General features: G+C 37.3%; 1 protein-coding gene across 2 annotated transcripts in view; it reads left to right on the plus strand.

The window, feature by feature from the left end:
- USH2A (usherin) overlaps positions 1–12365 on the plus strand; it is a gene marked incomplete at both ends in the record, with an annotated part of 700457 nt that overhangs the window by 359457 nt on the left and 328635 nt on the right. For both annotated transcript variants that reach the window (XM_080825193.1, XM_080825194.1), the window contains 3 exons: positions 3014–3173; positions 4525–4696; positions 10625–10772. In XM_080825193.1, the coding sequence (XP_080681319.1) occupies positions 3014–3173; positions 4525–4696; positions 10625–10772 (480 nt within the window). The remainder of the gene's footprint in view (positions 1–3013; positions 3174–4524; positions 4697–10624; positions 10773–12365) is intronic.

Consider the following 12365-nt stretch of genomic DNA (forward strand, 5'->3'; position numbering starts at 1 on the left):
AGCACTTCTGATTCTTCTTGCTCTGTTCTATGTTTTCTGTAGCACTTTTCAATCATACACCACTAACATCCTTAAACCCTGTTGGATGTTTTAGTTAAAACCATGCTGTCTCCTATCTTCCTCACCTGTAACACCTTAGATGGTCTTCTTCATCCTGGTCTCCCCCATTCCCCAGCTGGCATAGACATACAAGTTTCCTAATCCATGGAGGAGGATGCTTTGTCACAGGAGAAACTGGATATCGATGGTAACCCTGGAACTAATTGCTACAGGAGGCTATTGGGCATCTGAGACAGATATCCCTGGTGAGTTCGAGTCAGGTGATCAAGGTCACTTTTAAAGTATGGAGGTATAGGGGGAAAGGGAGCGGGGTATTCTATAGTAAGGAGATACTACAAGGTGATGATATGATGATGATGCAGTCTGACCTCACCAGCCTGAGGATGGTAACTAAGTATTAACTAAGATAACTAAGAATTAACTAATGATTTTTAGATGTGCAAGTCAGTCCCAGCAAACACAGACAAGCAATCATCAGGCCACATTTGAATGGTATGACTTCCTCACCACCTACAAACTGGGTAGCCAAACCCCTACTTCAAAAAGCTAGAATGTAAGGAAGCAAGAAAAACTGCCCCACCGCAGAGTCTGTTGGCCAAAGAACATTGTAGCACACAGTCTCATTTGCAGCTGACCAAGACAATCTGAAACGGCCAAGAGAGAGGCTCATGCGAAATATTCCAAAGTCACTTGGAATCCATCCCATGGAATACAATTTCAGCAGAGGCATGTTCTTTTAGAAAACGTAGAGATACTCTGATGTTCACATGCTACAGCTTTCTCCTAATTGTATTGACTTACCCATCAGGGATTCCTGCTTTACTCTGGGTTCTGTGTCCTCCTTGATTTTGCTTCTAAAGCCAGACTTAGGAACAAAAATCCCTAGCTTTCCCTGCCTTGGGAATGCAAGGAATTCAGACAGATAACAGAGAGGAGAAGCTGCCTGGTCAACAATTTCCTGCGAATCAAAAGGACAAAGTGAAGAGAAGAGGGGAGCAGATGATGATGTGTTAGCGTGTTAATCCATTATAATTTTGGCCAGAATTGGACTTGCTAGTAGGAGCTGTTCTTTGCTTGAAATTTTCCTACAGCAAATAGTAGTTTCCACTCATTGTAGCATATGAGACCACTGTTCTCATGATTTTTAACTTAGCAAGTTTCAAAGAACGTTGGTCCAGATGAAGGTCCGCCAGTTCTGTCTGACTTGCGCACACACGGTGCAGCTGTTCCTGTCATGTCTCCGGCAGTCCCGGGCAATGCCAATGCTGTACCCCTTCACCCCCAGCTTCAACGTGTCCTTGTAACACATCTTCTGAGCACATCGCTGGAGGGTGCCCACCTCAGCCTTTACCACCGAATACCAGTAGGATAAAATTTTAACAATAACAAAGCTGAATCCAAAGCATTATGAGTCTCTTCTTGATGACCAACCACTCTTTTGGTCTAGAATACTATATTTAGCATAAAATTATTTGCCGTTTTTCTGATGATCTACATGTTTGACCAACTGACTATACTTTGCATAAATATCAAAGTGTGCTTTTCTAATTTAGTTCTGCTATCAGTGTAATACAAAAGCTATTTCTCTAAATTAGGTTGTATTTTATTAGTCTTTTAAATATGGAATTGTAATGGTTCAATGTTAATGAGATTTAAAAATATGTGTCACTTAAATTGTGACCAACTTATTTCAAAAATATTCCAGAAAATAAGAATTTCTTCCAGTAGTATAAAAGTATGAATGATATTTAAATCTTGGTAAAGTTGACTGCACTTTGGTTAGATTCATCAATAAAATAATTATTAAGTGCCTTTGTAACTGAAGTGCTCAGGGTATTTCAGAATTGAATTGGTAAATTACAGATTATTTTCTTTTAATACAAGGAAAGGCGATATCCGTTATAAAGGCAGACAGGTAGAATGTACTGGGGAGTTAATGGGAGGGAGAGAGATCATTACTGGAGGAGTATTATCCCACTCTCTCAGTCATTGGCCAAACCCAGCTCAACTGAATTTTGATCATCTCATTCATTAGTTCCTTTTTCATTTGTTCAAATACATATTCAGAACCTACAATGTACCAGGCACTGTGCTAGATACTGAGGATGAAAAATGAATCCTTCCCTCACCATGTTCAGTTTAATGGATCAGATAGTCACGTAAACAAATGATTATGACAGGATTATAACGCTTTGCACAGGGTGTGTGCAAATCCATGGGAGCCAAATCCAAGGAGAGGATAATAGCTCCACCTGGTGCCAGGGGTCACGGCAGGATGTGTTAGGAGAAAGAAAGGGGCTTTTGCACTGAGCTGGACAACTTGAAGGTCAAACAACAGTTGGTCGGGGGGACAGGAGAAAGGAGTTAGGCATTGTTACAAGCTACGTATTTGCATTTCAAAAGCAACTCCTCTTGTCTTCAAATATGCCTTAAAAATCATTTAAATGTCTCATTTATTTTTTTTTTCATTTTATCTTTGTTCTTTTCAGTGTTCCAGAATTTATTGTTTATGCACTACACCCAGTACTCCATGCAATACGTGCTCTCCATAATACCCACCACCAGGCTCACCCAACCCCCTGCCCCCCTCCCCTCTGAAACCCTCAGTTTGTTTCTCAGAGTCGACGTTTATTTTTTAACCGAGCGGTTGAAATAGCTCTAAACTCAGAAAGAGACTTACCTGGTCGTAGACATTCAAGAGGACAGTCAAGTTGTTAAAATGAAAAAGTTAAAGCAGGAGTTTGACTGACACCTGTCTATTTAAAAATAACCGTAGTATAGTTAACGGATAAAACAGCCTATATCTTATTGCTATTGATTTTTAAGGCTATTGATTCTTGTTTTAAGCTTTACTTTAGCAGTTCTAAGAAGTGAGGATGTAGAGGAGGAGTGGGACCACCTGAATAAAAAAATATAGTAAATAAATTCTTTTTTTTCCCCCTCCAACCTCTAGATTTACCAGTATTTACACCCCACCGGTTTGTCCTCAGTGCCTGCACATGTGTGGGATGTACAAACAGTTCCCTGGCCATACTGTACACGGCACAGCAGCCACCAGAGCACCTGGATTCCCCACTTCTGACCGTCCTGGATTCCAGAACCATATATGTGCAGTAAGTAGACATGTTGTCTCTGTCACACACTGGTTTATGCAAGAATCCCAGTGAGCTCAATCAAGGGAAGGGTTTGTGACATAAAATTAATTTTATTGTGATGAAATGCATAGAAGTGATTAGTTCAGTGGTTCTGGGAACCTTTGATTATCACTTGCCAACTTAATTTCCATTTCGTCTCTATGCAATCAGGCTGAGCTGTGTACGTACACAGAGTCTGTGCAAACTTCAATAAAGGGGAACTGACCACTTACAGGACTGCCTAGGGCTTTCTGTAGGAGAGTGTCATCCGTGATGAGTTGGAATTAGAGTCCAAATATCTATTTCCTTTTTGAGTATAAGCTAGGACCTTCTTGTTCCCTTCTGGTTGAAGTCAGAAGGGAATTTTCACCTAGAGGTATGTTCAGGTTATTTTTTATATGACGTGATTCTGACCCATTTCCCAATCTCCGAGGTGCAGGGTGTACCGTCATACCGAATCGGAACTTAAAAGCCTCTCCTGCGACAGTTAATACTCATTTGCATTCATCTCTGTCCGTCTCAGTTTTCCCACCTGGAAGAGAAGAGTTTGGGCTGAGTAAGTTAGGATATTCATTCAAACTGGGAAACATGATGATTCCTACCCCATTGTTCTGGGTCTGAACTGTCCTACTGGCTTTCAGGGCTGCCCTAAGCTGAGCCCGCATTACTTACACAAAAGATCTCCCACTACTCTAAGTATCTCTCAGCTTACCAATTTCTGTCTATTTTACGAACTGTCCGGCTCATGTTCGCTGACACAATGTAAGCCGTATGTGGAACATCTCTACTTTTCCTTCTGCCTACCGTATCCCATCCATCAAGTAGACAGTCTTCTGTGTCTAGGTAGTGTCTCACCTTATCCATGACGTTTGATTTGACGACTTCAGCACTGCAGTCCTAGGCTTTTCTGTATCCTGGGGTGGCATGTTAATTCGACATTAGATGGCTGCATTTTTTCAGGACAATTATGTTATTTCTCTGTCTCTCTCTCCCGTTTCTCAAAAATTCTCAAATGTCCTACTTCCCTCAATTCTTGTTCTACGGCTTAAGTTCAAAACGAAATGCTCACACATTTTTAATACTATTAGCTAATTAAAATTATAGGTAACGGGAAAGCAGGCACTATGCCATATTTTCTTCAGATCATTCAGAAGAGACGTTTAATAACTACTAGATTTTTTTTAAACATTCAGTGTGTGTGTGTGTGTGTGTGTGTGTGTGTTTCGCGTGGTATAAATCCAAGTTCATATGCGTCCTTTAAAAATCTTGCACATCTCAGATTTGACTTGAAGGAATGATGGATAGTCATGCTATATTTTTCCATTCCCAGGTGGAAACAACCAAGAAATGTACATGGGATTCTGGAGCGCTATATATTATATATTTTGAATCACACGCATGATTTTGCAGTTTGGGATGTCGTCTATAACAGCACCGAACTTTTTCAGGATCACCTGCTAGAATACTTGTCCCCTGGTAATAAATATCTCATCAAGCTCGGAGTAAGTTCACGTTACTTCTGTCTCTTTCTCTTCCCTTTCCTGCTTCTCTCTTCCTTTGTTCCATCTTCTCTCACTCGTTCACTTAAAAACAAAAACAAAAACCCAAAACGCAAACCCATGTATTGCTATTGAGACTGAAAACTAACCTCACACCGTAAATGGGAACGTAATCTAATACCAACATATTTATTTTGTATTACACAAAATGATGGCATAACAGTCCGAGTCAGTCGATTTTTTTTCCCGCATCTAATTTGGGATTATCAGAAATTATTTCTTCTTTGTTATTTCTAGAATGTCATAATTGGTAAGGGCTTTTTCTAAAATGCTTGAATTAATAAGGTTATTTCCCTATGGAGCTTATATTTGTTTGGAAAACAATATTCGGTAAGAAAATTTAAGTCTTATATTTTAAAATGAAGGTTTAAATGACCCCCAAATATTCTGGATTGTTATTATAGTCTGGTTTACGTTACACTTCTATCTCAAAAGAACAGTCACTTAATAAAACCCTAGAATCAACATACTTTAGAGGTCTTTAGACAGACAATAGCATTTTTTAATGCAAAATAGCACTTTTATACAAAGGTCTTTTAAAAGACCTTGATATTACTGTGGAATTTATACGCAGTGGTTCCTTTTGTTTTTTGATGAAATATAATCTTTTTTAAGTTTAATAGCACATCTGAAAATAACTGAATATAAACATGAGATTGTCCCTATTTGTTTTAAACACACTCTTCATTTTATAGCAATACCTATATAAGGATATTTGCTTTGATAAATGCCATAGAAAATATTCTGCTCTTGATTATGAATAAATTTACATTTATGTAGACACTGTGTATGCATTCATTTTACTTAACATGCTCTTGAATGCTCTAAATATTATACCACGAGAAAATAAACTACATTCAACTATTGCTAACTGTCTGACCTGACATCCCAAAACAAGGGCAATCAGGCAATGTTAAAAATCCTATTCAGAACTGACTCCATGTGCCTAGGTGTTCAGCACGCAGATGGGCTTATGAAGCAGCATCTTTGATTACTCAGTTTTATTACTCAAGATGTAAGAAGGGTATCACTTTGATTTTCAAAAACTAATACAGAAATCCACACTATTTTCAAAACAGTGGTAATATCAAAATCCAGAAAACACTCTATTCCTTAGAAGCAACCAAAATTAAACAGAAATTTTTGTACTCTTTGTTTTTATCAGGAGGCAAATGTCATGAAACAAAGTTCTACTCCCCAGGCAATTTTTAGGATATGCTGTGCAATCGGTGTAAATCCATCCCAATCTCCTACGTTTTACACATCTGCGGTATTTTGAAAAATAAATACCGCTATTGGGAGGCCGCTCTCTCGCATTTCAATTCAGATTTTGCTATTAACTGTGTAACTAAAGGCAAATTCACTTAATTGCACTGATTTTTATGTTCTTTAAGCCTAAAATCAGGGCTTTGAACTAGATGATTTTTAATGTCTCTTTGAGCCCTAAAATTACATGACACGAAATCATTTTGTGATCTCAAACAATATTCTGTGGAGTCAAATGATATCTGTCAGCCCCAGAGTAATGTTGATGCAGGACGTCATAAAGATGTGGAAGTCTTTGCCCTAACTCTTGTTAGGGAAATAAATTTTCTCACGTTATTTTTGATTTTGCTGTATTTAGTAGTAGAGGAAATATATTAATATATTTCAGGAAGTAGTCAACTAAAAAGTTTTTTTTTTTAACCTAATTCTATAACCAGTAAATTAAGTGAACCAGAACATTTTAGGTTCATCTTGGTTAATTGAAGGATTATTATATATTTCACAGTCTCGACATAATAACTAGCTTTCAAGGTCATTAGATTAGTAGATGGAGATTAGGTTCTTAGCCAAGTGCAGTTGCCTTTATAGATAGTCTTAGCATATTGAAAGTTCTGAAAAATAAAACATACATATGGCCAAGCCCTTAAGAATAGAAGAAAATACATGAGGATTCAAGCCACTGTGATTTACTCTAGACTCAGAGACAGTATGTTACTTCAAGTAGCTTCACTTCATTTTTCCTGTTGACTTGGTTATACACTCCTGAAAGGTAGAGACAGTCTCTTTCAAAATTCTATCTGCTGAGTCAAGCACAGTGCCTGGTAGGAACTAGAAACTCAGCAAACAATTCTTGAATGAATGGATGAATGAATAAATGAACACTAAGTATATGTATTTCATAAAGAATCTGAGATTTTTGATATGAACTAAATGATTTGCTGTAGGATATCAGAGTCGGGGACTGTGTGGATCCAAGCATATGCTTTTTCTACTGGAAGAAACAGCAAAATGTGTCCCTACACTCAACAAATGGTATTGTGGAATATGGTAGATCCGAATAAAGATAATGAGTCAGCAATTAAATAAAGAAGCTAGTAATACAGACTATAGCAAGATACGTACGGCTTGATAATTTTCATATTATGGCTAGACATTTGCCTCCTGATGAATGTTAAGTGTTAAATATCTTTCCTGGGGGCACCTGGGTGGCTTAGGGGTTAAGCCTCTGCCTTCTGCTCAGGTCATGATCTCAGGGTCCTGGGATCAAGTCCCGCATAGGGCTCTCAGCTCAACAGGGAGCCTGCTTCCCCGCACCCCCCCCCCTCTCTGCCTGCCTCTCTGCCTACTTGTGATCTCTGTCTGTCAAATAAATAAATAAAATCTTTTAAATAAATAAATAAATAAATAACTTTCCTGGAAAGATTCTTAGAACTGATGAGCTTAATTTTTCAAAAGATCAGTTATAGATACTATGGCCTTGTTCCTTTTCTTCATGCTTTAGGGTTTGCTGCATTCTTAATATCCTCGGAGCCTACTCTGAAAACAAACTATTGAAAAGAGGATGGTAGCTTTGGATGTTCCTAATAGTCATCATTTCAAAATAATTGATACATATTGATTGATTACTCATTTCTTTATACCAAAATTCAATCCCCTATTTGATTAGAAGTTAGTGGACATTTCAGGGTGGTAGTATGACTTTGTCACTTAACAAAAATGGCTGTAACTGAGGAAAGCTATAGGAGATGGGTTGAAATGCCTTATTGTAAAGGCTCAGAGGCTTTCAAAGAGCCTGCCATTTCATAAAGGCATCTTTAATCAATCCCACTATTTTGTTTAGTTTTTCTAAATCAGAATTTTAATCAGCATTCAGTTGTACTGCATGCAGTGGCCTCCAGTGCTGGTGGGTCAAACAAGATACTGATCGGTCCGATTTCATTTAGATAAAACCAGTTAGATTCGACCAATTGGAAGCAACTTTAAGAGCATTTTTTCCCTTATTTAAGGAACTGCTCACTTAGCACCTCTAAATTCATGCAAAAAGAATGTGGAAAAAACAAAAACAAAATAAAATATTTTGCAGATAATTCTCTTGTTTCAGCAGCCTCTTTATAAATTCTGTTTTATTTGCAAGAAAAATTCTCTTGTAAACTCCTTGGATTCTTAGAAGGCCCCTTTGTCAAATTATGGGTTTATGGATCTTAGATGACATAGCCCATAACCCAAAGATCAATCCTTGCAAACCAGAGGATGTCTTTATTTATCCCAAAACACATCCCAAAATTCTCAAAATGAAGTAAATTTCAATTTGTATTTTATTTTCAAATATATACAGTTACATGTCTTATAGTATTTCTTTGGGAAGAGTTAGCTGGGGACAAGTCTTAGGACAAAAATAAGAAAAATAATAGCAACAAGTAGACTCTCTGAATTAAATCTCAGTGTGTCGTGGATTTAACAGTAAGATGCTCCAACATTTTTCCCCTCCTAAGGAAAAAAAATATATAGGAACTGAGACTGGATAGATTTCTCTCTTTCTGAGAACGGAAATGAATGCTCTTTCTATCATGTCCCCTTGATGACTCAGCTGTCCCACTTGGGCTCTTTTGCTGCCATGTTTTCTAGCGGACTTTTCGTATGTTTGAAATGTCTTTTTTTTTTTTTTAATTTTTCTATTTTAATGTTCCGGTAGTTATTTCTTGGGCTAACAATGACATGTCCTAGAGCTTTGAGTCATGGTTTGGCCACAAGTTCAATTGATTCCTCTTTATTTGCAAAGATTCTGTTCTCAGGAAGGGGATAGTTTATCTCTTCCATATATATGCACATGCTGCAGCTGAGAATTAGAGGGAATCCACAAAGGTTAATTAGGTCCCAATCTTAATGCAATTTCATGCCCAAGCCACAGTTTAACCCACCAGAAACTTGCTTACGCTGATGAGAAATTATCCTGAATGGGCTACTGCTGTATTCTTACAAGGGAACATGAGATTGAACTCCATGTCAACTGACCATTTAATATTTATACTTTGAATACTTAGAATAAAGAATTTGCAACAACTTGTTAAATGGTATACTGCAACGTAAGAAAAATATCATTAAAAATAAGTCAACTCTCTCTTATTTGTAGGGAAAAGAATTTCAACTGTGTTAATTATCAAAAGGTTATTCCCTTAATATCAAACTGAAAAGCAGGAGACAGGCCCAAAGAAATAAAAAGATGTTTTAATTTTTGATGCTAGCCATATCTACCTTCCCTGAAAATGGACTGAATGCCTATCTGCTTTTTACCTTGTCCTAGGATTTTGCTTCATTTTCTTAATCTGTTTTCAGTAAATTTTAGTGCTTTTTGAAATATTTTTAAACTTGTGCTCATTACAACTGGGACCTAAAGAGATATTGAACAAAGGTTAAGTGTAGTTTTCAAATATCTGTGTTGTCTAAAGATATGATTGCTAATATTTGCTAGTAAATGTGGTCTGGAAAAACCCTGTGTGTCTGTCTCTGCTTCCTGGAGAAATGTTTATCCAATAAGTTAGGTAGCAAAGATATTTTCCTAATACACTTAAAACATTTATTTTGGAATTACTTGTAGTTAATTATGAGAGTGCACACAGAAGTTTCCAGGTATTTTTTAAGATTTTTTTTTTTTAAGATTTTATGTATTTGAGAGCAGGGGAGGGGGGAGAGATAGGGCAGAGGGAGAGGGACAAGCAGACTCCATGTTGAGTCCAGAGCCTGGCCTGGAGCTCGGAGCTTGAGGCCAAGACCCTGAGATCATGACTTTACCTGAAATCAAGAGTCAGATGCTTAACCAAATGAGCGCCCCCAGGGAGACCCCCCCCCCCCGGGGGTATCTTTAACATTCATGTTTTCATTTATGGCATTAGTAATACCTTATTAGGGAATGGGAAGATTCTGTGATCACTTTAAGTTGGCCCTGTAATGAGCCCATTTCCTCTGGCACATAAGTAAGTGATTTGACACTTTAAGCCATTAAACAGTCACTCAACAACTGCTTTGTTGCTGATACATGAGAAATACTATTTTATTCTATTTCAAATTATGCAGTACTTTAAGCATGTTGTTTACACTATCGCAATGAAAGTAATTATATTTGCTGTAGATCTTTTCATTTACTCCAAATCACTTGTTTTTATCCTGAAGTAGTTTCAGTCTCTAGTACTTCCCTCACGTAGTGCACACACACGCGTGTGTGTCTGTGCATGCACGCACTTAATTCCTTCTAGGAAACTTTGTGCAGGGTTGATTTCATCAAGGCGATTCACCCAGGCAATAGATGCCCTATCTCTAGGCTCTAACATAGGATGTACTTATAATTCATACATGCATACATTTTGGGTTATTTTCTAATTATTGGAGATGACTGTCTTGTGTCCTAAAAAGTGAACTAATTAAATGTCAGGCCTCAGCATTAAAACAGATTTATTTGGTGGGATGGCAGGGCCGGGGGGCTGGGAGGATGTGGATCAACAAAACTGTATTTCAGAGAATCTGGAACTCTTGTTAGGAATCCTCTGTTTGCAAGGCTCACTAAAACTTTTGGGACCCAGAGTGAAATGTGGTTTTGGCGTTTCTCCCCAGGCTTGCACAGGGGGTGGGTGCACCGTGAGCGAGGCCAGTGAGGCCCTAACTGAGGAAGAGATACCCGAAGGAGTGCCGGCCCCCAAAGCGCACTCCTACTCACCCCACTCCTTTCACATCTCCTGGACGGAGCCTGAATATCCAAATGGTAAGTGAACTCTTTTAGCCTCAAGTTAAAAAGATGATTAGCAAAGGTAAATTAATATTCTAAATGGCAGCTTATATGTGGTGCTTAATTTTTAATGATCATTTTAGCACATAAAATACCTGAGATAGTATCATTGTCTGTAGTTAGGAGATTGTAGTTTTTAGGCTAACACACAATTTTGGTGGCTCAAAAGTGCTCCCTTTTGATAGTTCTTGTGTACTGCATCTTATTGTTCAATATGGTCCAGGAGAGGTGGAGAGAACAGATGAGGATTCCCAAGGTGCTATTGTGACAGTGACATTATATTTTCAGGGACTTTATATTTTTGACAGTTCTTAGTTCATTCTCGGAGAGGCAGAGAGATGGAAAGTCCATGCACATCTTGTATTTCAAAATGCTTTTGATTAAAGACACCACTTGAAACTCTGTATTTTAATATATTATATGTAAATTTGTCAGCATGCAGTTTTTAAACAGTGCATATATTAAATATATGTGTATTTCTACTTGTTTAACTTCAAGTTGATTGCGTATATTTCTAAATGATATACACACCTTTGCATAGTTTAGAGAATTAAGTTAGCCAGTTATAGTTAGCTTAAATAAAATCTTATTATAAAGAATTTGTAATAACTTGGAGGTAGAAATTACTTTATTCATTTATTAGAAATATCTTTAAGTTTCACACAACATACTGTCCTTGTTCCACACTGGTGGAAACTTTTGTACCATCAAATTTTGTTCCCTTTAAGACAAACATCGAGATTTTTAATCTCCTAGAAATTGTTTTAAGTAGCTTGTTACTGAAAATTGAGATGGCCTCCTTTAGCATAGCCAAAAAGAATGGAAGAAAAAAATTGTAATTGTATTAGTTTGTCTTATGTTTACTATGATATTAATTATTTCAGTTATCTCATTTTAATTAAACTTTTGGCAAATGCATTAGATGTATTTGAGGTAATGGAGAGAGCTCAAATAATTACAGTGAGTGATTATCTCTGCTATTGAAGTGATTCCTGTACTGTTACAGATTTCCTACTAAAAAAATAAATGGATCTCTATTTGATACTTATATGAAACAGTAAAAAAAAAATCTTGTCATACTTCGTGCTCCACAAATGTATCTAGCCCATAGATGGCAATGCAAATGTTAGTGATTTATTCCAGCTGGATTGGTATTAAATGCCATTATGTGATTTGCATTGTAGAACAGTTTCCTTCCTACCAGTTGGTCATGGCACCTGAAACCACAACTGTACTCAGAATCCTAGGTGGACCTAGAGAAATACTTTCTATATTTAAAAGAATATTTGCATACTATGTTTTGTGCATTTACAAACAATTTTAAAATATAGTCATCGAACCAAAAAGAATTTGAGGTTTTGCAGATTTCTTTAAACACTCTAATTGTATTCTAAAGTCTTGTGTTTAGTCACATCAGAATTTTCAAAATTTTTATTGTGGGGCAGTGTTAGACATTTAAAAAGTAATAGTGTTCATTTAAAAAGAAAACAGCAGGGTGGCTCGGTGGGTTAAAGCCTCTGCCTTCGGCTCAGGTCATGATCCCAGAGTCTTGGGATCGAGCCCCGCATC

The sequence above is a fragment of the Martes martes genome (genome assembly GCF_963455335.1).
Source record: "Martes martes genome assembly, chromosome: 15".
NCBI lineage: Eukaryota > Metazoa > Chordata > Mammalia > Carnivora > Mustelidae > Martes > Martes martes.